This window comes from Cinclus cinclus, chromosome 6 (assembly GCF_963662255.1).
Source record: "Cinclus cinclus chromosome 6, bCinCin1.1, whole genome shotgun sequence".
Lineage (NCBI taxonomy): Eukaryota > Metazoa > Chordata > Aves > Passeriformes > Cinclidae > Cinclus > Cinclus cinclus.
This window is the reverse complement of record NC_085051.1, coordinates 39,386,945-39,414,801: the sequence shown is the minus strand read 5'-3', so window position 1 is coordinate 39,414,801 and position 27,857 is coordinate 39,386,945. Positions and strand designations below refer to the sequence as shown.

The window sequence follows — 27,857 nt, the reverse complement described above, 5'->3', positions numbered from 1 at the left end:
GGGGCAAAGACAGCCCTGCCAATGACCAGGAAGATACTAAACTTATGTTTCAGGCCACAGGGACTAGGATATGCAGGTATTTTGTCCTGAGTTACCCTGATATTACAGTAAACTCTTACAGTACCTCCCAATTCTATGAGCTGCCTGCAGCCAATATCGTGTAGGGCCAAAGTTCTGATCCCTTTGACCCTCAAAGCAGGGAAAGAGTTACATCTTCTCTTTGCAAAGCCAATAAAAACCTCTTGATTATAATTTAGATAAGAGCCGCTGGATTGAATAATAATGTCTGAAACTCCCCTGGCTGTTTCACCTTGAGACGTCCATCACTGGGTTAAACATGATGCTAATTGCATTTGGATTGATTAATTTCTCTCACTCCTGTCTATTCGAATAATGCTTAACAAAATAATCACAGCACCCAGAGCCAAATCTTCTCCGTCAAAGGAATGAAGCCATCAGAACCAGCAGAGATGAAAGAAATGAAGATGACCCGTAATTACTGCTACGGTGATATCATTACCATATTACAGAAAATGAGTGTACGTGGGGGGAGCGGGGGCTGCGATTATTATTTATTTTTTAATGGAATCTCACATCCTAAGAATACAGATCCAACACAGTGAGTGGAGCACACAGAAACACGGAATTAAAAAATTATTGTGCATTAAATTGCAAAATACAGTGAACACTAGGACTCCAGATACATCAAACATCCTGTACTGTGAGTTGCTGTTTATTCACTTCACTATTTTTTCATTGCAATAACATTTTGTGTATGACTAGCATAGAGATTTAAGATGCTTCTCTTCCCAAAAAGATCCTCAAGGGCCTGCACAGAACACAGAACTCACCCATAACCTTGATGCTAAAGTCATTCTTTTTTAATATTATTACAAGTCATCTTATTTTCAATGCTGGCATTCAGATTTTTAAATCACAATATCTAATTTAATGCTCAAAGAAAAGCTATTATGCAAGAAATTTTTATTCTTCAATGCTGATTCCTCTCTGAAGGCCATTATAAACTGCATCCCCAGCCACAGTAGATCACTTTCAACCATTCAATATGCTGGTTCTGTAAAGATATCAAATGTATCAGTCTGGAAGAATTTAAAGCAGGATTTGAAAAAAAAGAAAACCAAAAAACCCCAAACAACCAAACCCACAACCCTAACATGCAAACGGAAGGCCTTCTGCTCCCTTTATTCTCCAAAATACACTCCCAAAGCCCCTGTCATTTGAGAAACAAATAGCTTGGCAATTGTGTGAGATCTACAGACACCTGTGCACTGCAATTCTAATTGTGGTTTATACACTTCACTTCTCTCAGTGCTCCTTATGTTTGCCCCCTAGTCTCAGACCAAAGACAAAAAAAAAAAAAAAACAACCCCCCCCAAAAAAAAAAAACCCAACAAAAAAAACCCCAAACAAACAAACAAAAAAAAACCAAAAAAAAAAAAAACAAAAAAAAAAACCTAGGCACAACTAGCAGCTTAAAATATTTATTCTGGAATAAAGCCAGGGTGAAATACACAAAAAAATTTTGCATGCCAAAAATGTCAAGACCTAAGACCAGGCACTGACTCATGAAGCTAATTAAACACAGAAAAATTATTTTGAAGTATTTTGCAAGGCTGAAATAATTAAAAAAAAAAAAAGAAAAAAGAGAGTTACACTTCTAATATTAAAAGCAGTAAGAAAACAAATTCTGCATTGAAGTTGAGGATATTTTCAAATATACCTGAAAGGTACTTTACTGGCATAAATTATCACTGGAAGAGCTACAGCTTGGGAGAGCTCTGACCATCAAATCCCACAGATATCACCACTAAATAGCAGAATAGGGCCATGTTTTTACAAGAAGCACTCTAAAAGGCCTTCTTCTATTTGCTTGTACCAAAAAGAAAATAATCTCTTCCTGGCTTCCAACACCTGCAGTGGATCAAGAGTTCTTGATAATTTAGATTTTCACACCACAGGATCTCAAGGAAGAATCTTTTTTCTCAAACAACATGCGGAAATGAGATCAAAACTGCTTGCTCAAGAACTCTTGGGCATAAAACACACAAAAAAGCTCAGCAAAGAGGTCTTGCTGAACATACATACGGAGCCAGCTATGAAAGGTTTCTGGAGGTGAATGGATCTTTCTCAGAAGGAATGGAGGCAGAAGTGGTGCACCACAATGCAGTGCCCCTGCCTGCACTGGGGAACATGTATTTACTGCTGGGAGCAAAGCAGGTGAACCTTGAGAGTAAAAATTTTTTTCAGGTTTTATCAGTGGCCAGGGCATGGAGGCCATAGCCAAATCTGAGCCTAGGAGCCAATAGAAACAAAGGGATTAAAAGTTATTAGGAGCAGAGAGAATTACATATTTACAGTACAGTTACTGAAAAATAATCGTGTAATGATTATGTAAGTCTCTATATTCCTTTTGGCTAATAATGCTGGGATACAAGCTGTATGGTTATGCAAGCCAGGGCACACAAATCCAATCAGAAGACATCAAGGCTTGTTTACAGGGAGGCTTGCAGCACTGGATCAAGAGTGGTACAGCTTCCTTGACCTCCAAAAGGTAGAAACTAGTCCTTGTCAATAGGTTAGCTACTGGCCTGAACTGTGAAGAACTGAATTTTAAAATTTAACTTCTGTCAGCAAACTTCATGGAAAAAGATATCTAGACCAAAGAAGCTCATAATATGGTAGCCTGTATTTATTTGTCCAGAAGTATGTATATACTTTATAAAGAGCAAACTAAATCTATAAAATGTTTTCTAATCCCAACATTCGTTACTGAAACATTTTTCTGTTTAGATGACTGCAGTCCTTGACACGCATTATCAGTACTGAAGGTCTCTATGAAAAGAAGATTCATGGGTTTTGACTGAAAAATACTATTCTATTTACACATGAATTAAACCAAGATCCCTTTTGCAATTAGTATGATACAACACATTACACTACTTAGAAGAGTTCCAAACTTTTCAAAAATACAAGGAAAAAGTCTGTATGGCCAAATATATGCAAATGACTGAAATCTCAGTGTTCCAAGGTCAAAATCTCAGGCTTTGTTAAGACAGAATTATGGAAGAACAGCAATATGCAGTTTGTGGGCTGCAGAAGAAAAGCTTCACAACTATCTCCATAATTTTATTCTTTCCTTTGCGTGAATCAAAGGTACTTCATGTAACAATTACCCTTATCCCTATCCTCATCCTTCCCACTATATTTACTGCTTGTTTTATTCCAGGATTTTAAGCTATAGTTATATTATTTAAGTTATTTTACCTTGGTAAGTTTCATGTGTTCTGCCCACTACAGTACTCTTCTGGCAGCAATACCCTGAGCTGAGGAGTATCTGAGAGACCAGAAGAGGATTCAGGAAATCTTTACCAACTTCAAGCTGGCCACAAGACAGCTGAGGAAATGCACTGATTTAGAAATGTTACAGATTTTACAGCATCCAAATGCTAGCAGAGTCAAGTTCAAATTAATACAGAAAAGCTGTTGTTACTCAAAGAATCCATGACTAGTGCTAATCTGACTTACTTGATAACAAAATTCTAATACCACTCAAGGCTATTTGGAATGGGTATTAAAGTATAAATTTAGGTTTTGCTACAATTATTACAATTTAGCTGTTAATGACCTTAAAGGCAACTAGGCAAGGCTCAACTGTAAAAGCAGATGTAAAAGATATACCCAAAAATACTCTCCCAGACCCACAATGAAATGTGAGCACATTTTTCATAAACATCCTCATGCTTCTAGTATTTTGAAGAGTTTTGAAGTCCTCAAGAAATACAAGAAATACAGAAGGTATTGGAGTCTGAAGACATCTCCTGAGAGTAGAGGCCAGAAGAAACTCTAGTTTTTTGAAACCCGGAAATTAAGCCAAAACAAACAAAAATAATTTTTCACTCTGGAAGGTCTACTGACAGTAGCCCAGTAAGCTTTGGTACTCATCTTCTTCCAAAAACTCCTTCATGTTTATTTAGTCATACATGCCACTGGTCTGAGGCCACGTCTACCATTAGGTACCTCTCTTATGAAAGCTGAATTCAGCGACACTGCTATCTTTTAGTGAGCACAGAATTGCTTTCCATGGTAACATTACTAGAAGAAAGAACAGAGGCACCGTAGCAAAGCAGACAGCAAACCTACAAGACAGCTCAGAAAGGAAGCAGAAGGCAGTGCCTCTGCTCTGCCATGAAGACAGCCATGAAGAGTTTCCAGAGATCTGGTGACTGGAAACATTGCTGTGAGGGTTGAGGGGCACTGAAGAAACTTTGAAAACTCCATGATCCAGTGACAATGGAATTATCAGATGTATTTAGAGTTATGAAGGTACGGCAGAGTAGAAGAGGTAAAATAAAATGAGGATACAAGGTGAATGTGCATAGTGAAGAAAATTTACCAGAAGAGAACAGATCAAATAAGGTATACAGTACGAGATCATATGAGGAAAATTGTACAGAATCAGAGATTCAATCTGATTTGATAGAATCTTGGCAGGTCTCCAGATAATGTTCTGTTCAGCACAGACAGACTGCTCAAGGCTTTATCCAGTCAAACCAGAAAAACATCCATAGATGGAGACTGCACAACCTCTCTTGACAATCCTTCTAATGCTTGATTGTTCCATGCTGGAAAAGTTTTCTCTTGATTCCAGTCAGAAACATTGCATCAATTCATGATTATTGTCTCTTGTCCTCCCACACATGATTCCATCTTCTTAAATAACCTCCCTGCACATTCTAGCAGGCAGCTACCAGTTCCCTGTGAGGTCACCTCCATGGTGAATGAGCTCCATTCCCTTGGCTTCTGTTCATAGGGCAAGTGCTCCAGACCCTGATCATCTTGGTGGCCCTCCACTGAACTCACTCCAGTTTACCAATGTCTTCTTCATGCTGGGGCATGGAGGACACTCCTGGATGTGGCATTACAGACACATAACTTCCCTGGATCTCCTGGCCATGTTTCAATTAACACTTATATATGCAAACCCACATTCCTTTCCCCTGTACTACTTACTTGCTGCATTCCTTTTCAACACTGTTTCCTTGCTTTTAACCTTCTACCTATCCACTGCTTTGCTTAATGTTCCAGGAAACCCAAGCACCATAGGCAAGAGTGAGGGCATTTTATGCCTTGAGACAGGGAAGGAACGGTTTGCTCCCTTCAGTTTTATGTGCATGCATTAATAAACATAAATTGTAAGCTTTCTTTTTTTTTTAAGTAATGTGCTCTTTATTTTCAAGTAAGCCAGGTACTAGACAAGAAAATCTTGGGGCAACCCAGAGAACTATCTGTTGAAAACCAAATGAGAGCTTGGCCTGCTACCCAAAAACATCCATCACCCAGCCCTTTTCTGCTGGGATTTGTGTTGAATGACATCCTCTGCAGGTTAACAATTAGTTTTTAGCATAAGACTCCTGTGTCATCGTCATCATCTCCCCAGGAGACCAAAATAGTCCGAGTGATTTTTAGATTATGTGGTCTGGTAAGACACAGGCTCCTGACTCTCTGTGTGCTTGTGCCATGCAGGCCACCTGCTCTATGGAGCTGCCACCAGGGACACCTTCAAAAAGGTTTAATAATGATGTTCTCTCTAGAGATGTAACTCAGAGCATGCTCAGAATTTACATTCTACACCGCTGACTAAAATCCTGTATATAAAATCTTATATATAAGTAGGATCTATGACTAGTTGCTAAAAGAGACTGAAGAAATGTTATTTCCTATTAAACAAGAATCTTTGTGCTCCATAGTTATAAAAACTGTAAATGAGCACAGGAACTGATAGAGCAAGGCAGATCAGTAATCTACCCAGTCAGATATCTTATCTGACTGCACCCAAGATCAGAAGCATCACAGGAAAAGATAAATTAGGGAGCCACATTATGAAGACATATGGAGTAATTGTTACTGAAAGATTCCTCCTCTTCCTAAGTGCTTGTTTTATATCCTGAAGCTGCTGATATTTCCTACTTCATTTTAGATTTTTTTCTGCTCTAACTAAAAATGTTCTCATCATCCATTTAATTGCCTGATTCCTTTTCAATTGCTGCTAAGTACTTGCTGTAAAAACAAATAAAATCCCAGTGTGGCAGAAAGTCCCACATCAAATCATTCATTATGTAAAAAGCATTTATTTTTGCTAATTTTAATCTGACTAGCTTCCATTACTTGTTTTCTGATTTTCTCCCCTCTCATTCTTTTCAGGGTTGGGAGTCAATAGGAATTTTCAATCTATCTTCTCAACTGAAGAGATGTAAAATAACAACTGCACCACCTTTCAAAATCAAAGAGATCCTCCTTCCCCTCAGCCCCCCATCCTCATAAAGAAAACTCTTTACTTATAAGCAGCTTTCTAGAAGTGAATAGTGTATACTACACTATCTCAAATTATTCCTACCAAAATACTGCCTGATGTGACAGAGTATCCAAAGTTACAAATTAGAGAATGAGACTTATTTCCTTCCTGGGAAAAGATTATTAGCCCTTATGCAGAAATACAGGGTGTAAAGCATAAACAATTATTAAATTCAAACAGAAGAGTTGGGAGATAGCATAATAATTTGCTGTGACTTGGGAGATTCACTCAAGCCTGAAGACATACAGGAGAAGAACAATCTGCTCAGCTTCACCTTGCTGGGAACCTGGCTATTTTGGACCTGGCTGTTTTGGATGATCCCAGGAGCTCAGGAGGTTTGAGGGGCACATGCAAAACATTATTAAATCCTGCCACATTAGTCAATTGTGCACAAACCCCAATTACTTTGAGTAAATTCTCCAGCAAGTTCAGACAGATTTGTCATGACAATTCTGACAAACGGGAAGTTTTTCATCCAGAAACACAAAAGTCATGTAAAAACCCACAACATACAGAACAACAACAAAAAATACACAAGAAAGAGAAGTGGAGAAATGGTCTGATATAATAGTGAAGTATGTGTAGAAATGTATAAAGATCTTGACCACAGCCAAAATACGGAGCTCATCATTGTCAGTGGAACAAGATTTGATAGGATCAGAGTAAAGGATTTTGAGAAAGGAAAAATATTATAAAAACTTGGATAAGCACTGTGTGGATGTATAGGAAAGATTTTATTCCATGTTATATCAAAAATGGAAGAAGATTTAGATTATGGCTTGGGTGCTTGGACTTACTGAAGAGTCAAACATTATACTTGGTCACAATGTTAAATGAGTAACAGAACAGCAGCCATCGAAAGAGGGATCACAGACAATTGGTTTGGCAATGGAGGAGGAGTTAAAAGCTCCAGTTTCAACAAGTATTCAGGTCCCCCAGACACAAGGGAAATTAAGGTGCTGCTAGGAAGCATTTTAAATGCCATAGGCTCTAGAAAGATAGCTATTAACTGCCACTGTGCTCTAAATACTCTGAAATATATATGTTGCTAACTTAAAGTCACAATATATAACTAAATATATAACTAAATACTATATGAAACAAAGCTGCATAGTACTGATATGCATTCACATTAACTCTACAAGATAGCTGTGCTTCCTTTATATACATTTTATAATATTTTTCAAATTATCTGGCTTCTTAGGAGTAATAAAACACTACCTGGTATGAGCACCATAGTGCTTGCACAGAGAGTATATTATCAGAATTATTTACTGAAAAGAGAATAAAGATTTTAGATGAGTACTGAAAAAACAGGAAACAAAGATAAAGTGCTACAGAACTGATAGTCTCTTCATTCATAGTACAGATATTTCACTACTCAGTTTCATCGCCATAACCACATACAATTTGAATCACTACAATACTCTACATCCTACTTTATTCATCATTTAATTGGAAACTAGAGTTGGTGATACCAACTTTAAAAACCATCAACATTCACCATTTCTCCTCCTCTCACTGACACACATGCAAAGGGCCGATAAACTCCTATTGCCACCAGCCTAAGACATGCCTTTCACTGGGACAGATGTTGCCACTGGCTTGAAGAACTTGTGCCCTCTCTGCGAATCCAGCAGCAGGTCTTTTGTTTTATCCAGCAGGCAGGGGCCACTCAAAATCCTCATTAGGAAGCGATCTGCAGCTATGCACCAAAGGGAAGTGTCCAGCTTGTAGGATTTTGGATTTCATTTAAGGCAGTGCTTAGCAAGAACAGAGACCAGCAGGTACATTTTCAATGCCATCTGCTGGATAAGACAGACAACTCTAATAAAGGCAAACACCCACTGTTTTCCATCTATCATACCATTTCCATCAACTCATACCAACAGCTCCCTCTTCCTTGTGTCTTGCTTAAACAAAGATCAAATCTGAAGTTGTCTTAATAAGCACCTCTTATTCCCCACTCTCTTAATACATCCAAGAAAGCAAATAAGCCAGTATTTATGAACATGCTTGAATGCATAAAAATGACTGCATTTTACTCCAGCTGAGATTTCAGAGGGTTCTTACAGAGAAAAACATCTTAAAATAGATTCAATGAGAAGAGCCTGATGCCTGTGCTGCAAAACATATTCCTGCACTGCACTTATCTCCCATTCTAGAAGAGCTAATACTTCTTTCTGAGGAGAGCAATGAAAACGTCACAACACAAGAAGGCTTTTTGCTGTTGCCTGAAGAGTCTTCTTCCCATTGGAAAGACCAACAATGGAAAGCATTCACTCAGCTAAATAAGTAAAAACAGACTTGTATTTCACAATAAAATGGAACAGACAACTCATCTAATGAGATTGGTAAATTCTACTCCTAGAGAAGTTCAACACCAGATATCCTAGGATTTGAGAACAGGTATTTATTAATTCAGAGTAAATAAAGTATTGGCTTGATTTTGAACAATTTTCTGACTTTTGTGAATTATGACACATTATGGTCAATTAAATTGCAAAGCTTCACTAAATGTGTCTCAACTGTTCACAGAAATCACCAACAATATAGATATCTGCAATTTCTCATAAATGACATCTGAACACATTCCCCTTGTGATAGTGTAAGCAAAGAACTTCTGAAGACTCTGGCAGAATGACCCTCTTGCTCTATTATGCCGATTAGACAGCCTATTGGATCACCTAAATTGAGTAAAAAAAGAGGGATTGGCATGAAATGAGGTCTGGCATGAGGTGGATATAACTCACATAAGAGATGCAGGAACAGATTGCACTCCTAGGTCCTCAAATACAAAAATCGTACTTGCTGACGTGAAAAAACAACAATTGTTAATAAACAGATATTCTACTCTTCAACACTCCATATGGCAGTCTGATGGATTAAACACCAGCAGAGTGTTGATCACTCTAAAAGCTCATATTGAGATGATCTGGAAAATCTGTCTATCTACAATTTACGAATTCTGGTTAATTTAATTAAAATGTTGCATCACTAAGTGCCTTAATATGGAAAGCCATAAGCTTGTGAGGTTCCTGGCACATGCCTGCCTTCAGAAGACGCTACAGAACAAATTAGCAAGAGTCTCCTTTTAAATTTGGGATATACAAAGGAGGGAAGACTCCTGAGCCAGAAAATTAGTCTTAAGTGTACAAACAGGAAGAAGAGGCAGAAAAATCTCAAAAATAGGCAGAGGGATAGGTGATACAATAAGGCTAAGGAATGCCCGTTGCACAAGAAAAAAACAGGATATAGGTTGTTAAAGTACAGGTGGCTTCTTTGAAAGGGGCCAGCTAAGGTTAAAGGAAACTAGATGTGTTATAAATAGCAGACTGAGAACTGGAGAGAGAGAGGTGGGATTCAGGAAAGGAACTGTCCCCTTGCAAGAAGAACAAAGGCCAAGAAGCCCCAAAAAAGAAGCCTATGATCGACATGCTTGGCCAAAGGTAAACTCAGTGGTGTAATCTCCCCTTACCAACGGAGGCTTGAGATCTGGCTTCTTCAGTTGAGACAGGCTCCAGCACACACACAATCAATTACTGCAGTTTAGCTAAGGGGTGGTAGCTGTTCATTTTCAATTTGGTGACAACACCATGAAAGAGAATCTTTGAGGCTAAGCCAGCTTACAAAGTTTTTTTTCTTCCTAGAAGCATGGCTGGATGAAAGAATACAGACATTCCCAATGCAAAACACCTATCACAAAAGACAAGTGAGGAAACTGCTAGAATGTGGAAGCAGATGACAGTTTGGAAAACAAATAGAAAACCATGTCTGAATGCAGTTCTAAGTTAATGGAAGCCAAAACATTCCCAGTACACTCACTACTGTACCTGGAATGACACATGTGTTAATACTTTTTTAATACTTAATAATATCTACTGTTCTTCTTCAACAAAAAATGAAGATGCTGAATTCACTTCTTAGCAGTTAAAGCAGAGGATGCAGCATCAAGGGTTTTCTGGGCACAACTGCTAATATTTGAGAGGAGTCTGAAAAAGGGAAGTGGTGTTATCAGGGAGATGTTGTGGAAGAAGAGACAGAAGTCCCCATGTTACCATTGTCTCAGTCCACTATAATTCAGTGTCTTGGGGTTTTCTCCTAACTTGCCATAAACCAAGACATTTACCAAAGCACAAAACCATTTTTTTTCTCTTTCCATTTTCAAAACTATCTAGACTAATGAAAAAAAAAATCTAGATGGAAGGAACAACAGTTATTTCTAGGAAAACACTGTTTTAGGCTAACTGCTTGTTTCAAATCATTAGATGGAAACAATTTTGGATTTTGTTGTGTAGAATGATCATCTTACTTGGAAAAAGTAGGAGGAGTAGTCTCTCCAGTATGGTAATTGGTCCTCTACTTGTACAGGCAGATGAGGCTCTGCCTGCAAAACCCAAGAAGATCTGTTGACTTTCTGCAATGGACAATAGGGTATGTGAGATTGTGAAGGAGGCCTGGTTGTGTTGTATGTCTAGCACAGTATTATAAAGACTGTCACCCCTTGAACACCACTTCAGGTGAGTTTCTACAGTTCACTGTGTGAAAAAAAGGATATCGACCTTTTACAATGCACAGCCCTATACAAATCTTTCTCATAAGAGTACAGTTCAGAAAAATTGATCTAGAGTAAATAAAAATCAAGGCACTGTGCTTAGAAAATAAAAATAATTTATAAAAAGTTTGATCACATTTACATCTCCATGCTTCCTCTAGCCTATTCCAACTACTTCGCAGAACAGGTGACTGTGTCAGAGCCAAAATTAATTATTTCCATATTCAAATACAAGAGTAACCATCTTCTATACTATTATAAGCATAAGAGCCAATAAAAAGTGCCAAAGACAGAAAGCAAGGTGAGAAAATAACCTTCCTTCCCCTAAGTCTTCTCTGCATCAGAGAGACCAAGCAAGCTGGTTTCAAAACAAGAGCAAGTGATATAACCAAACAAAAGCATATCTGAAAGGTGAGCAAACCCCACAAGCCACAGAGTCATTATTACTGTGTCGACAGCACACTTGTTAAAAATGTATATTTTAATTTTCTGTATTGCTTAAAGGTCCCAATTTACCCAGGGATCTAGCTAAGCTGCCATTTTCTACCACGACACAGTCTAATCTTTATTTAATGGATTTAGCATCTATCTTCACTAGAATGGTCTCTAAGGGGAAGGGGAGGGGAGTATGAAGGGGCATGAAGAGATGATCAGGGCCCCCCTCTCCTTCATCCATCCGGCACTCATGTTTGTGTTCAAAATTCAATTACCTCCTTATTGATACTTCACAGAGATATTTAAGCTGCAAACATGAAGCCCTGATTTCCCAGGGGGCCATGCCCCTCTCTATTTCACTGCTCTGCTTCCCCCAGGGTGAATTCCTGAGGCGTCCATATTAATAGGTAATCAGTCACAATTCATTTATTAAACAGCTAGCAAGGTTTATCAGCCTGCCCTGATTAGCCGGAAGAAGCCACTGAATTCCTAATTTATTTATGGAAATATAAGTGTCTTTTTGAATTCCATTCATGAAAGACAGGGGTGCCGTGGGTCTGGCACACTGAATTCTAAGAGGGAAGCACCAGGCAACCTGGACACTGAGGACTTTGCAACTTCAGCCTGGTAAAGGCACTGTGGTGACCCCAGCACAACCAAAAGGTTTAGACCAGAACCTCAGACAAGGATTCACAAGCCAGCTCTTCAGAGATTATGCATTGCCTCCCATTGCAACTAGAGAATGACTATCCACTTATGGCTCAGTGTGTGGAATGACTGGAAAAAGTTCACTAAACAGAGCCATCAGTGCAACAAAACTAAGGCAAAATAATAAAGAAAAAAAGACGCAATTCCAAAAGTTTGACTAAAACATTAAGACCAGAGCTGAAAACAACTGCTAGGTAACACTAATATATGCATTTACACATAAAGTTTAGCTTTTTAAAAACTGCATACTGTTACAACCTTTACATTATTTCTGCTATAATAATTTCAACTAAACTGTTTTTAAAATAGAACACCACTACTGTACATTTAAACTCAAGACACAGAAAGTCAGTGATGTTGCTGATTACCAGAAAGTGTAAATGACTAAAAACAATTCAAAAGTAATTTCTCCATTTTTATAAAAGAGATATGGAGTACTCAGTAAAAATCAGATCTTGAAGTGAAAAGACACACACATGCACTGGATACACCTTAAGGCAGTTAAAATACAGCTTCATATAACATAAAGCTTATATACACAGGTTTCTGAAGGTTCAAGGCTACCACTGGTGAAAAACTTTTTTTATCCCCACCAGCTGGGTAGTGATCTACAAAACTCATATGCACCTGAATTTTACTCACCATAGCTACTTAATCAGCAAACAACTAGGAATGGAAGACTATAGTAAATGTTTATTGACTTTTCTTCTCAATACAAATTTGTACTAAGTAACTTTCAATGTGTCCCCCTCTGCCTTTGGTCACTTTCCTGAATAGCTCTACAGTGAAGTAAACATAGGTAAACACAATAAATATAGGGATTGTATTTTCAAATTCTCTGAACGAGGTGGATGTCCTTCACATAGATGCAGTAGCCAAAAGGGTATTTTTGACTAATTATTTCCTAAAATATTTAGATCTCAAAACTGACAGTAATGTTATATGAAATATAGATAGAGGTATGTTTAAACATATTGAGAGCATTTCTGTTAACACTAATTCTGAGATGCTGTTATGAGACATTTTGTTTAGCAACTTCAGTATTCTGAAGCTATTCAAGCTATTAACTGACTACAAAAGTATTCAAAACTAACAAGTCAAAGCATAAAGAGGATGCAGATGCCACTTCACAAGACTATATCTCACAAAAAATATTTCAGTTCAATCACAATTACTTGAAAATATATGTCAAAAAACATTCAAAAATCTTATGTAGTTTAAAACCAGATACATCTTTATCCTCTGAATTTACAAGCACAAGCTCAATAGTTACACAAAAGGTTTTAATTTAAGATTCCATTACACAAAAATCGCAGTACTACATTAAAACATAAAAAAATCCCCACTTCAACTGAACTAGTACAATCCATAACCTTAAATACAAAATATATTATTTCCTCTCAAATTACAGCGGTTAGACATGAAAAGATGTAGTACATGCAATAAATACATCCAAAATGCTAGGAGGACTGAATGTTTGAATTCATCTACAACCAGAACTTGTATGTTGCAGGTGTTTGAAGTCAAGGATGGCATGGGGAAACTAATCCTGGAAGAAGCATCTTTTTACTGCCTGAAAAAGTAATCAATAGCTTAATTGTTATTAGTTTGTGTTTTCTGCAGATAAGGGTGATTCGGTGTATTTTTCCTACCATGAAACGTAGTTCCTAGAAGGAAAAAGACACAGAATTTACATTAAAGATTTCTCAATACCTGTATAAGGAGGATTTTCATGCTGGCACATGAGGCAGACACTTTATTTTACAACAGACCCAAACATTCTAATCAAGTGGTGGCTCTCAACAGCCAGTTTCTGCAGCCATCATTGCTTGGGGAGCTGCAAATGCTACCAATGAAAATAAAACAACCTCTTGCTTTCCTGAGTCTATCCATACTTCACCTTTTCCCCCTTCAGCAGTAAATTCACAAGGGTGATTTTAAACAAGGGATTTGCAGAATACACAAGATAGAACACACCACAGAGCAGGTAAAATAGGACGCTCGTGCGTGTTTTCACTGGGAAGCTTTGTTATTTTCCTCAGTATGTACGCTCCTCATCAGAACACTGCAGCGCTGTCCATACCAGACATCCGACCCATGACGCCCAAAGGTGCTGCAAAATGAAAGCTGCAATCATGTTGCAGTTATTCCTAGTCTAGACAGATGTAATTTCTAGCCTTGCAGTTTTCACAGGTGTTACTCCTATTTATTTCTAGTTTTCACTGGTTTCAAAACATAACTGAGTGACAGCAATATAGCACTGGCACATATACAGGAAAAACTCCTGCAAAACTGTAAGATAATAGAATTTACTATAACAACAAAGGGCACAAAATTACAATCTTTAACTGCTTGACTGATTTTCAAACTAACCAGTTTAAAGTCCATTTTAATGCAACCAAGTCTGATATAGACACCCAGTCAAAGCCAGCATGCCGCTGCCCATCCACCAAGCAGAACGGAATTCATGACCCTGTATAATACCCAAAGAGTTTTAAAATAAAACCAGAATTACCAGGAGGTGCTCCTTCCTTTCTAATGCCTTGACAGAACTTGAGGACAAGCACTTATTACTCTGCTGAAAATTACTCTTCACATTTTCATCCTGTCCCATCTTTTCCTCCATCCTATACATTTATTTCCAATTCTCCTGAAACAATGTCCATATACTTTTAAGGCTAATACAGTAACAAACTTCACAGTTACAATAAAGCCTGGAATGATTATTTCTTGCACAGTTAGTGCCAGCAACATCATACTCTTACCGACTTAACAAGGAACATCACAAACTGCACACTCAAAAATTACTTCCTACACTACTTAAATGCTATAACTTAAGTGACAGACATTTACAGGCAGAGTACAACACAGTCCAGAAAAAAATTAGACCCTTTAATTGACACTGGAGAAAATTAGATTCTAATTGCATATGCTATATTTTGCTGATGACAATGAGGTTAGCATTTGCAAAAAAGTGTTTTGAGTTCCTTAATGACCAACAGGTTATTAAGACCTCTGTCATATAAGACATTAGAAATGTGACATTTCCAACAGCAGAGAGCCCTCTAGAGCTACCACAGGATAACAGTTTAGCAGCCCTCCAGGAGAAGGGCACCAAGGCTGCTTAATACAACATCTGGGCTCTTCACAGATTCCCCCAATTTTACCTGGTTCAGCAGAACAGAGATCAAACCCCACAGTGACAAAAGAGAAGTCACATTTTAATTTGAGTAATATGGGAGCTAATATTTATTGCACTGCCAGTAAGCTTAGAAAGCTTTAAAATGTAATAATAGCCTTGGGGGAAGTTGCGCAAGGAATTAGAGATACTTATTTATAATACATCTGTTTGTAAAAAAATCTCCAAATACCTGAAAAGCAAAATTTTACTTGACAGTGCATAGTGACACCAAAATAATTGTCACTTCGTGAAGTGTAAACAATATGTGGATATATTCCTTATAGCACAAAAAGCTCTCCACATGAAACTGCCCTATCAATGTAAAATAATTTCGACACAGAAAATATATTCTGCTGGACTTATTATAATAAAGTTTACAAGCTTTCAGTAAAAACTGCTCAAAACAACACATAAATGAAATCTACTTAATCAATTATTAGATGTCTTTCAATTACCTCCACTCTTGTGCTTGTGCTGTAGCAACCAATCAGTACAATTAAATGGCAAACTGAAAATCTCCTCTTACACAGCATGGAGTCTCCTATTCCCACCTCCTCAATTACAGTACAAGTTGTAAGATAAATTGCAAGAAAATAACTAAACTATATCCTTTAGCTTTACTGTCAAGACTTACAACTGTGAAAAGCAGTAAGCACAACTTTATTATCTCCTCATTGTGTCCAAAAATAGCAAGAATAAATTCACCCATTTTCTCAGAACCAAAACCCATTGAAGCATACAATTTTGGGACTGACAACCAAATTACAGCACACCAACAACAGGTTTGGGTCCACATTTTAAGAGCCTAAGTCAACCACTTAAAGTTATGAGCTTAGCTTTCTGCAGGTTAATTCATCAGACTTAATTATTATACAAGTTTGCAGTGTGCTTAGGGAACAACAATCTCATGGACACTTTAAAGAATCCACAAACAGCCTTCAAACATCTTTCATGGGCAAGTATAAAGTAATATTTTATTACCAAAATAAATTTCTAAGAGCCAACATTTCACTGGAGGGGGGAGGTGAAGAACAAACTTGCAATGAATATGATCAGAAGAGGTAGTATGTCTACTCTGCCGGCAACAGCATCAAGCTTCCTTTTTTGATCTCCAGCTAGAACTCAAAAAGCCACATCAAAACCTTCCTGTAGAGACAGAGGCAATTCAAATTATCTCAGCACCCTGAAAAATTCATGTTAGGATCCTAGAAGTCAGGAGTACAATACCCCATTGGGGCTATTTTTATCTCAGGCCTACTGCTATATTCAACAGTGCACTTCTAAATGAGAATATTTTCAGAACAAAAATAACTCTGTTCTACATAAATTGGTTACTCCTCTGTCCTAAGCTCCCAAAATCTCATGGCCATAAACTCCAGTCATATTGAGACACATGGATATGCTATGTTTTTACAAGATTTTTATTCTATCTTACATTCAGTTTTCAATGCCTAAGAAAATGCAAATAGCTGTCATTGCTTCTATTCTATTAAAAGCAGCAATCCTTTGCTATTCTTAAGTATAGTTATTGTCTTCTTTAAGAATCAAGTACAATCTTTGTGCATCAAGAAGACAAGGCTTAGACATAAAAGAAAAGGAACATTCAGGTGTAATCTGTTGTACGTGCCTGTGCAGACACAGAGCAGGTCCCCACTAAGACTAAGGGGAGCAAGAACACCCAGCCATCCTCACTGGAAACATGTCAGGACAGTAACTACATGTGCACACCAAGGGTCATAGCAGAGTCCTCGGCTCCTTCTGCATATACCCTTAAAACGTGTATTTCTGCAGGACATGTATGAGAACTAGTTATGAAAGTCAAGCAATTAAAAAGCATATCTGAGGTATTCATGGGACTGTACCAGCCACAAGTGCCTGACAGCTCTGCGTGTGTGAAAGTCCCTGGAGAGCCATCACACTTCAATTACTATCACTAACATTAGTCATTATCAGGCTGGCTTCAGTCCCTGGGGAAGGCAGCTTGTGATGACAATATCCAGCCTCTCCTTGTAAAACAATTCATTAGGCAAAGCGGAACAGCTGGGGCAGCCACGTGGATGTCTGCAGAGTGGCCCCCCCACCGGGACCTCCAGCCCCCCTTTTCCTCTTGGACAGGGGCAGCCACCGCCCCCATGACAGCTGTAAAAGCCTCTGGGGACACTTCAGGTTTAATCAGTGCTCCTTATACTCAGGGGAAGCATTTGATTGCAAACTTAAACTAATGGCACTCAGAAGGTTACAACAATCATCAGATAAGAGGCTTTAGGGCATTTTTGTCTTGTTCTAATGCTCGAAAGTTAACGAGGCAATAAGACACAGATAGTATCAGCCTTGGTCTAGCAACATTGTATAGACAGGATGTTCAAAGCTGCATTTACTGCAGATGCAAGAGGTAAGGTGGCAAGTTTACTATTGATCTTACAGAAGACTTCATGCTCAGAACGACAGAAACCACTCAATAAAGAGACAAAATGCTTGGCAAATTTTCACATAGCTTTGTATACATTATCACTGGATCCAAAATGGAGGAAACTGAAGAGGAATATAACAAATAAAACAGGTAAATAATCTCTAGCATTAGAATGGATACAGACTAATAATTTCTAACCTCTATGCTGCTTGCAAATAGAAATCCTTCTATATATGTAATGTCTGCAAATGGCTGGGAATAGCCTTGCTTTTCTTAGTTACTCTGCTTGGGGTGAAGTAGCACTTGACACTGGGCTCTGCTTTATCATCATAATCTCATTTTACCTCTGATGACTGACACGATATTCTAATGATACCTTCCTGTGGCATATAATAGCAGCAAGCAGGGGGAAACAACAAACAGCAGCACGCAGCAAAGGATACTTAACAATAAATGCTTTATATGCTGTTTTCTAAAATCATTATTTTTCCAATGCCTTGCAAAACCAAGTTAACATGAACTCCACCTTACAGCTGGGGAGTTAGGAAAGGGCATGTAAGAAAGCAAATAAATGAACCAAGCACAAGATGGGTAGTACCAGAAACTGAGTCAAGTCTCCAAAGTCACATTCTAGTGAGATTTTTCACTAGGATCAGCTGCTGCTCTGCAAATAGGTCCAGCAACCCATACTGTGGAAGAAAACTCCCTCTTCACTCCTGCCAGAAGCCAAAATTTACAGGAGAACATTTCAGACAGAGATGGCACAAGACTAATCTTCCAATAGCTGCAGAGTAAATGTTCTAGTAGCACAGAATAAGTAGAAAGTTTTAATTGAATAAAGGCATAGACAGCAAAAGATGTTTAAGTAAAATACAGACCAGTTGTAAAGGTTCGAGAGACCCTGCTAGAATGACTCTTGAGATTTGGCATTTTTGTGTTTTTAAATGATAATGGTAAAACACACATAACCTTATGTTTGATCAAACTTTTCCCTATCCTCAATTCCTCCACCGACAGTAGTCTACAACTTATCCTGTCAGAATGAGAGTAGCAAAAAATAGGCTTCTGACACTATAATGTAAGAACATTTTGTTTGTAGTCATGTTTCTTTCTGTGCCAAGCATGTGGCAGGCAGAAATGCTTTAATGTGACAGCCCATTCCTTTACTTTGGTGGCTAAAAGCTCTTCAGTCAAGCCCCATTGACCCTCTGCTTGTCTAGACAGATGAGGGTGGCTTCCATTGCTCATTTCAGCCAAGACACACAAGAACCTCTGTGTATCCTGAGGACCATTCTCCTACTCTGCCTAAAGAATTGTACTGAGTGGACTGTATCTCCCTATGCACAAAGAAGAGCTCTGCAGCCCACACTGCAGAGACTTGAAATCAGTTCTGTTGATGGAAGTATTTGAAAGTCCACTCATCATCCCCCCAAAACCTAAAAGCCATCATTGTGATAAAGGAATTATTAGGTTTTCTGTTCCTAATCAGCTGCTCCCATAGAGGCAGATCATAAAGCTGCAACTGCCTAAAAGCTCATAAGCTGAACTGTTTGGTGTTGTGGGGAATGCAGGCTTCAAATCCACTTCTAGTTCTAGAAGGAGATCTTAGATCACAGAAACATGGAGTCACTGCATGATCAGGGTTACAAGGGCTCAGGAGGTCTCCTGGTCAAGGTAGGGTCAGATCATGCTGCTTAAAGCTTTATTGAGTCAGGTCTGGAAAACCTCCAAGAACAGAGAATGCAGAACTGGTGACTGCACAATGTGTTCCACTACTTGACTGACCAGTGCTAATATTCCAGATGTCTTTGCAAAGCACAAATTCGTGCTTTGAGCAGCATACCAAAAATCCTGCAGAAGTTAACATTGATGAATCGGATGGCTGATTTCACAGTCTTCAGAGCAGTTTGGTCAGTTAGTTTTCAGATTAATCACATTTCTTTCTCATCTTCCCCACTTACACAAAAAAGGCTCCCTTTTCTTAACCATAGGAAGAATCTAGATCAATATTCACTCTATCAACATAAATTCAAAAAGTCTTTTCCATAAAGGATCAAACTGTTGCAGAATTTCCTCCTACTATTGAACAAACTATAGGAGACAAAGGGGACTTTCCGAATACTTTCTTAGAAATGAATAGCAGGGTATAAGAAATGTTCTGTGGTGGGCTTTTTATTGGCTTGGTGTTTTTATTTTGTTGTTCTTGTTTGTTGGTATTTGTTGTCCTGGGTTTCTTTTTGGTGGAAGCAGAGGTGTTGCTTTTGTCTTGGTTTAATTAAGAAAGTAATACATCCTGGCTGAAGTACCTTTCAGAGGTAACCTTTGTTCCAACAAAATCAGATTCACGAACTAGGTATGGGCATACAGAAAAGATGAGAAGGAGGACAAGAGAAAAGGGGAAAAACCCATTTTAATAAAGATCAGGTAAAAAGCATCTAATCAACTCAGGTTTTATTTAGAATTTAGCTGTTGCACTGAGCATCACTCACTTCAGCAGTAGTTATCTGCCAGCTTTTGGGCCACTCAATATGTGATCCTTATATATAGAGCTTTGGAAACTCAGTTATCAGAGCTAGATGGGACATGTCTACCATTGGAAAAACTCCCCATTGTACTTCTAACTTCAGGCTCCAGAATTAACCATACAGTGGCACGTGTCATTTTAGCATTTCTAATGCCTCTACACCTAACCACATTTTAAAGCTCCCTATGCAATCACAGAGCATACATTGTTTATGTTAATCTCCCTTTGGTAAGAGGTGTCCATCAGAATTAGAAAAATGCAATCAGCTGCATTTGGGAGTCTCAATCAATACCTGACATAAAGGAAATTTGGGGGTTTAGTCACTTTCAATATTTGAAAATAATTCTGTGGTAAAATAATTACCTTATTGTGAAAAAAATTAAGTCACAGACAAAAAAAATTCGAACCCAAACTGTATAATCTAACAGAAAATTCAACACAGACAAGTATCTACAACAGGCATCAACCAGAAAATACAAGCACAGAGAAACTGCAGAAGTTTGAACTTCTAACACATATAGGAGAGTTTTAGAGATTTTTTCCTTTTCTCAAACTTCACAAGTATATACCTCCACCTGCAGCAATGAGAATCATTAATGCCTGGAGACTATGATGATGCATTAGTACTCACCACCAATGTCTACCACAGCATCTTTCCCTAAGAGTAAGGGAAAGACAAGAAGGTAAAGATGCAGAAATTTCTTGAAACTTACAGAAATATTCATTCTACTTTACCAGCAGACAGAGAACACCCTAAGGATCCATGCAGTATTTCTTTCCATATATGACAGTTACCTAGACACAGCATTTGTTTTATGGTAAGAATGCACTGTTTATGCATACAGGTAGAATCACATCTGATATCATCAGTATACTGTCTCTCTCTGATTTTATATTTAAGAATAACCTGAACCTGCCTCTTTTTTTTTTTTTTCCTGTTTTTGAGGGCAACTCAAATACACATCCATTTATTTAAAAAAAAACAATAGCAGCCATGGTCCAAACTCAATTTCCATCCTCAGCGTTGCAACCTAATCTCCTGGCACGTTAATGCAAATCAAAGCGAACACTTCTCTGACACTGGTAGCAAAGCATGTTCCTCTCCCAAGAGAGACCTGTAAAACAGGACAGTCACTGACAGCAGTACAATTACTGACACAGATACAGACTTTATGGACATGTTTATCTCTGCTGTAAATCCACACTCTCTCTCCACTCCGATTCACGAGTCATAAAGAAATTGCAGATAATGAAAAAGTTGGAGAAATTTACAGCGTGTCGGAAACCTCAGACAGCCAGAAGAAATTAAAGAGCTGACTGGGGATAAATCAGACAGGTACAATTAAAACTTCCTATGCCTCCTTCACTTCCAAACTGGGGCACAAGCCAATGGAGATGATGAAAAGTTGAGGTCATGACTCCTCTGACTGTAATCATTTCTTAACTACCTACATATCAGAATTAGCCAATTCACAGATCATGTGTGAATGGCAATTTCAAGCTGGTATTCTGACTTCTTGCTCTTCCAGCTGGAGGTGCCCCAGAAAAATCCTGCCTGTAAATAAGCCACCCAGCAAACAGTATAAGGAAAGGTGATTTCCTTGCCCCTCTGTAGATGCAGAGTATCTCTTACCACAGCAATGTGCATTAAAATGAAGTGGTAGATCTACAGTGTGGGAGGAGAGTGTAAAAAGAATTGGGAGAAAGGCCAAGGTTTCACATGGAAATCATAGCACCTTGGATATTGTGGTGACAAGCCATATAAACAGCTTAACAGACAATTTAAGTGTTCTTTTCACCTCTCTGGAACAATCAAATAAGACCCAAGAATTACTATAAATGTAAACTGAAAACAGCCTCCATATTTTTCCTACTGTGAAAAACTGAGACAACCATTTCAGCTGACTGTGAGCTCCTGAAATTCTCTGTGATCATGCCCTAACCTAAAAATTAACCATCCAAAATGTGACAAATTCTATGGGAGAAGTCTGCTAACTCTGAAGTAACTCCTCAAGCTGCGTATTACAGAAATCCAGTGTCCAAAGAGCATAATTTTTTTGCCCAGATGTAGAACTCTGCCTTCGAGCTTTGAAGCACACATAGTATACTGTTTCACATAAAGTCCTTGCCAAACACAGTACTAAATAACAAAATAAGTGAGAAATATGCTTTCAAGCAAAACTGAAACATGATGAAGATTCACTCAGCAAGGCAGGGAATGAAGAAAACTAACCAAGAAAATACATAGTTGTTACAAAGAAAATCCTAAGCAGAGCAGAAATAACCTAAGCACACACACCTCAAACTGCTTCTTATGCAGGACAGTTCACCTTGCAAGTAAACAAACTGTGTATTTTGTTTAAGAACATAACAAGCACTAGACTTGGCAAACACTGTTCTCTTACAAGCCCAACGTATTTAGAACAATGTAGGTGATCCAAAACATTTTCTTCCATCATGTTTCAGATAAATACAGGCACACAAGTGCTAGAAGCACAGTGCTTCTGGAGATGCCAGCTTTTAACAAACAAAAAGTGAGCACCATCCTCACTCTTTTGTCAGCAGTCAAGATGGTAAAAACACTGCTATATGTTCATAATAACCGCCACTGAGACTGTTGTGGGATGTAGATACAAATCACATGCTACTCTTTCACTTTATTTCCTTCTTGCTACGCCAAAAGACAGTTCTCTTCTCCAGCTCCACCACAACACTTTAGATAGTCTTACTTCCCCAAGGAAATAGGGAAATAGTTAATGTTATAGCAAGAGTCTCCTCTTCTACACAGTTCAAAAACCTCATTTTGACTAGTAAGAAATCATAACAGTCCAATTCACTTTTCCATGCAACTCTCCAAACTACAGAGAGTGGACATATAGCTTTCACTGAAATGGACCAACAAGAGATTTCAGAAGATGTCATAAGACATATTAAAGTATCCTTTACCTACCCATCTGTTTATATGTTGGTTTCCTACAAATATAAGAGACTGAAACATTTTGTTGCAAACAACTGTACACACCAGGAAGAGCACCAGGTAACTGTAATGCAGAAGTGAGGCCATGTTCACAAATGTAATGTAAGGTTTCTGAGCTTAAAAAGCCTCTGTGTTGCCAAGACTAAAGAAAAAGTGGTTATGATCAGATATATTTTTATCTGATCAATAACATCATTGATAGAAGCCTGTTTGGGTACAAAGGCCAGGTTTTGCATGGAGCCTAAAAAGGCTGCATGCTCAAACTATGTGGAGACAATCCTAGGAAAGCCAATCCATTGCACAAAAGGAAAAAGATATTTCAGTAAAAGGATACATTATCTTCCCTAATTTCCCTTGATTCTAGTTCAGCAGTTTTGTATAAACAAAGTTCAAGTGTAGTGACTGTAATGCCTTGTTTGTAGTTTAATAGCTAAGTTCAGCCCACCAAAGATGGAGCCCAATTTAAACATATCCTACCTATGATCAGCATCAAAATGAGGTAAAAAAAATAAACACCATCCCAAACTCAATCACATGGGTAGCCTGCAAGGATCACTGGCAGAACTAAGGGTGTATGTTCAAAAAATGCTACAGTTAAATCCTGATGAACTTCTCTGCCCCTCCAAACCTACAAAAGACCTGAACTTGCAGGCAAGAGATCACAACAGACAGCATTTATCTGAAATGAAAAATGAAAAACCGAAGACCACCAATCTAAGGAAGAAGTGGTGGTCTGTACATAGCTTGGAATTCAGAAGGACTCCTTTATGATTTTCCAGAAATTTCAGAGGCTGTTGAAGTTGCAGAGGACTACAATTCAAAACCAAGGACAGCTTAACTCAAGAGCAAGGTAGTTGCTCCTCATTCATGAGCCCATCCATCTCTTGCTGTCTCTGGAAGAGTCTCTCCATTACAGGGAAGCCTCAGAGATTTCTGGTATTTGCTTAACTACCAGGCAGTTTAGCATATTACTAAAATAAATAAACAAAAATATCCATTGTCAAACAAAAGTCCTTCCAGCCAAGCACCCTGACATGCCAATGGCAAACATCTATAGAAGAGTGTAAGTGCAGGGAGCCACACAGCTGTACCTGCATAGTAATCTCTCTCTCTGCTTTCTGCATCTCCAAGATGTCCAAGCCACTGGGGACTTCTCAGCAGTCAGACATCCTGGAAGGATTTATCCTTCAATCATTTTTCTTATTACTGAGTGAGATCCTGCATGACCACAAGCTCCAGTGGTGCTGTGTTCTGCTCTTCAATGCACGACACAAGTATCTCCTCATGTCTATCCCAACACACTCCTTTATTCTCTCTGGCTCTCATACTATGAGAAACAGTGAGGAGTCATTCCCTACTCACACTTCCTCTGCATCAGTGCTTTACAGATGTTTTTCACATACTACATCAGCTGTTTCTCTCCAGGGCAAAAAATCCTAGTCATTTACTTATTTTTCATATTAGAGAAAACAATCACTAAACTGTTGATTGACTAAACTTGGACTGGCTTTTGCTTTATCAGTCTGGTGCTATAAGACAACCAAACTTTTGCTGTTAACCTGCAATCTCCCAGGTCATCCAGGTCTAATCTGTGGGCCCTCCATCAAACAGCTCTTCCACTGCACCCATTTTTTTTTTTTAATTTGCTTGAACATATACAGAAAACAAATCAGCATTACAAAGAAAATAGGAACAAAGTTGCTAGAACCTAGGGAAAGCCAGGGTGCACAAAACTGTGGGAAACTATAAATAAGGAGACTTGGTTGAGCACGTTTGGGAACTGTCTCATTGCTCTTGAAAAACTATGAGGATTTGACATTGGATGATACAGTCATTCCTAATTTTACAGCAAGAACATCACAAACTACCTTCAACCCCAAATAAAAAATTTAATCTAACACAAGATATTAGACCAGCAAAAAACACTGACAGGGAAATTATAAATGATATTCCTATCTGTTTGGTCAGTTATCCCACATTTTCTAATATTTAAGGCACAGACAGCACCAAGGCACCACTACCTTCACAAAGATATTGAGGCTTAAGAAGAATATGCTTTGCAGCAAGTCTCGCACTGACAGTATCACTGGAGGTGTACTGTGATACCGTAGTGGCCAGATGACCACTCTGGCACCAGTGAGATTTCATACACATAGCTGTGATACCAGCTATCTATATTTTACATTTCAGGACTTCTGAACCAGTAAAGCATGTGTTATCTGAAAAATACCAGAGATTTACAGGGAAACAATAGCAGGGCCTTCAAAAAGCCCCTGGACAGACACATTCCTTCAGTGACAGAGTGCTTTTCCCATTCTGCCATCCTACATATCTGTTAATTTTATACTTCAGTTATTTTCTGAAGTTCAGGAAAAAAAAATGTTTAGGTTTTTTATAAGAAAAATATTTTTCTCTGTGTATGTAGTTCTCAGATACATCCCTCTGTATACATATATCCTGAAGGATGACAGGGCATATCTTTAAATGCACGGACTTCTCAGAGTTGCCAGTTCATGAAACCAAGACTTCAAAATTCTTCTAAAGTCAACTTGACTCAGATGCTCCAAAAGGTGCAATGGGCCACACACAGTGGAAAAACAGAGCTTCCAACCTAAATTTGCCACTATTTACATTAAGTGTTTTGAAACTTGCCGCTTTGTGGGCCACAGACATTGAGTCAGGGTCTGTGACTGGGTTCCCAAAAAAGAACTATTTCTCTCTTGCTTGTCACATAAGCTGGGGTCTGCTCATTCTGCAGCGTTCACTACTCCACTCCAAGCAAAGCCTGCAAGTGGAAAAATTAAAGGACACAGAGAGGAGGAAAGAGTTCATAACAGGGCTTTTATACCTTTTTTCCCCCCAAACTCAGAAATGAGACTCCCTGAGTGGCAGCAGCTCACATTCAGAAGAGCTACTATGCCTCCCAAGGTCACCCTAACTGCATGAACAACTAAAAGGCAGTGTATTCATTGGGTCCAATTCCTTCTCCCTTAAAATACCCACATTAACAGAACAGTAAAATGAACACAATACGGGACTTCCAATACCAAAAATGGTTTTGATTATTCTAACCAAAAAAATAATTAACAGAAGGAAAACAGAAGCTCTAATGTGAGGAGGTTGGACTTCATGATCTTGGAGGCCTTTTCCAGCCTAAATGTTTCTGTGATTCTAAGAACCAAAGCAAAAGGAGAAAAGCAGCTACAAGCAAAATGATGAGGTAGAATTTTACAGAGCTTAAAAAGCAGACAAGGAAACACAAGCTGAAACCTCAGAAGAAGTGCTGAAAAATAATTTATTTCAAAAAGACTTTACTGATACAAGGACTTGAGCCTGAAAGCTTCTAGAGAACTCCAGAATCACCTTTTAACAAAGAACAAGTACACAAAGAAAGACCCAAAAGAGGAAAGCAATTTTTTTTAATGGTTCATGCTATGAAAATCCTGCTTCATTCAAGGAAAGTTATACTTTGACATGAATCCTGTGCTAAGGAAGGGACGAACATTCTGCAAGGAATATTCTGAGCAAGAATCCACCTACTAGCAAGCCAGGAAGAAAGTGGAAGAACAAGCTGGAAAGAAAAGCTAAAGTATACATTGACAAATTAAATTGATTCACAGAAGCCATAGGGCAGTCAACAAATTAGCCAGGGTTACAGAATGTAAAGGTAACCCTATGGGAAAAAAGAGGGGAGGAAGTTAATTGCAGAAAATCTCTGAAAAGCATGAAGCTAAAGTGGAACTGAGAAATTCATGGCCAAAAAGTTACGGACAGCTGGAATTGTAGACAACAAAAAAAATGTGTAATTCAGATAACAGTATTCAACTGTTCCGAGATGAAAGCCACCCAGATGTCCCAACAGGATGGACAAAACATTCAATAAGTCTGTTCCAAGCTTGTCAAGAAAGCCTACTTATATAGACAAAATAGTAAGAGAGTTCATATGAATTCAAGAAACAAGGCATGTAATTCAGTAATTATTATTTCATCAAACTACATCATGACAAATCAATTATTCAGATTTCAATGGTAACATTGCTGTAGTACTTCAATAAAGAAACTTTTTAAAAGGTACCCAGTCCCACAGCACTTTGCCTAATGAATTCTAACACAAAACTGGTGTAAAGTATGTTGTGAACTGGGTGTAACAATAACAGATCTCACAACATGATTGCAATGTCACTCAATAGATACATATTTCTTGGAGTGCTGCAGGAATCACCCTGGTCCTGCACAGCACATAACTGGATGAAAATAAGAGTCTTTAAAAATATGAAAGATTTGAGGTAGGATCTGGAAGAGAAAAGTTAGAAGAAAAAGTTGCTAATACACTGAAGTAGAATTGTCTCTCAGCCTCACCACCGATGAAACACTTCAAGATACCATAAAAAAGACAGTGCACATTCTGAAGAGAAAATATGTCACAAAAAACAGTCTTGGGAACAACAGCCTCAAACCATAACTAAAATGTCAGAGTTTTATAAAAAAATACTTCTGCGGGAGGCCTCATGCTGCCATCTAGAGGAGACTGGTCAGCAGCGGGTTTTGTCTTGCTTTGGACAGCCACTTTCAACGAACCAGCCAAATCAACAGGGGACTAGTAAACTTAAGTACAGAGACAACCAAATCCAATACGCCAGACACAAAACCACAACTCCCTTTACTTTAATGAACAGACCTCTTGGATTTTCTTC

The 27,857-nt window shown here is 38.3% G+C and overlaps 1 protein-coding gene across 3 annotated transcripts in view; it reads right to left on the bottom strand.

The window, feature by feature from the left end:
• LIN52 (lin-52 DREAM MuvB core complex component) overlaps positions 1 to 27,857 on the bottom strand; it is a 41,323-nt gene that overhangs the window by 9,982 nt on the left and 3,484 nt on the right. The window contains exon 6 of one of the 3 annotated variants that reach the window (XM_062495254.1): positions 25,851 to 25,948. The exons of the other annotated variants lie outside the window; for them this stretch is intronic. Coding sequence (XP_062351238.1) covers positions 25,911 to 25,948 — 38 coding nt within the window. The 3' untranslated portion in view covers positions 25,851 to 25,910. Of the gene's footprint in view, positions 1 to 25,850; positions 25,949 to 27,857 lie in introns of those variants that run through there. 3 annotated transcript variants of the gene reach the window in all.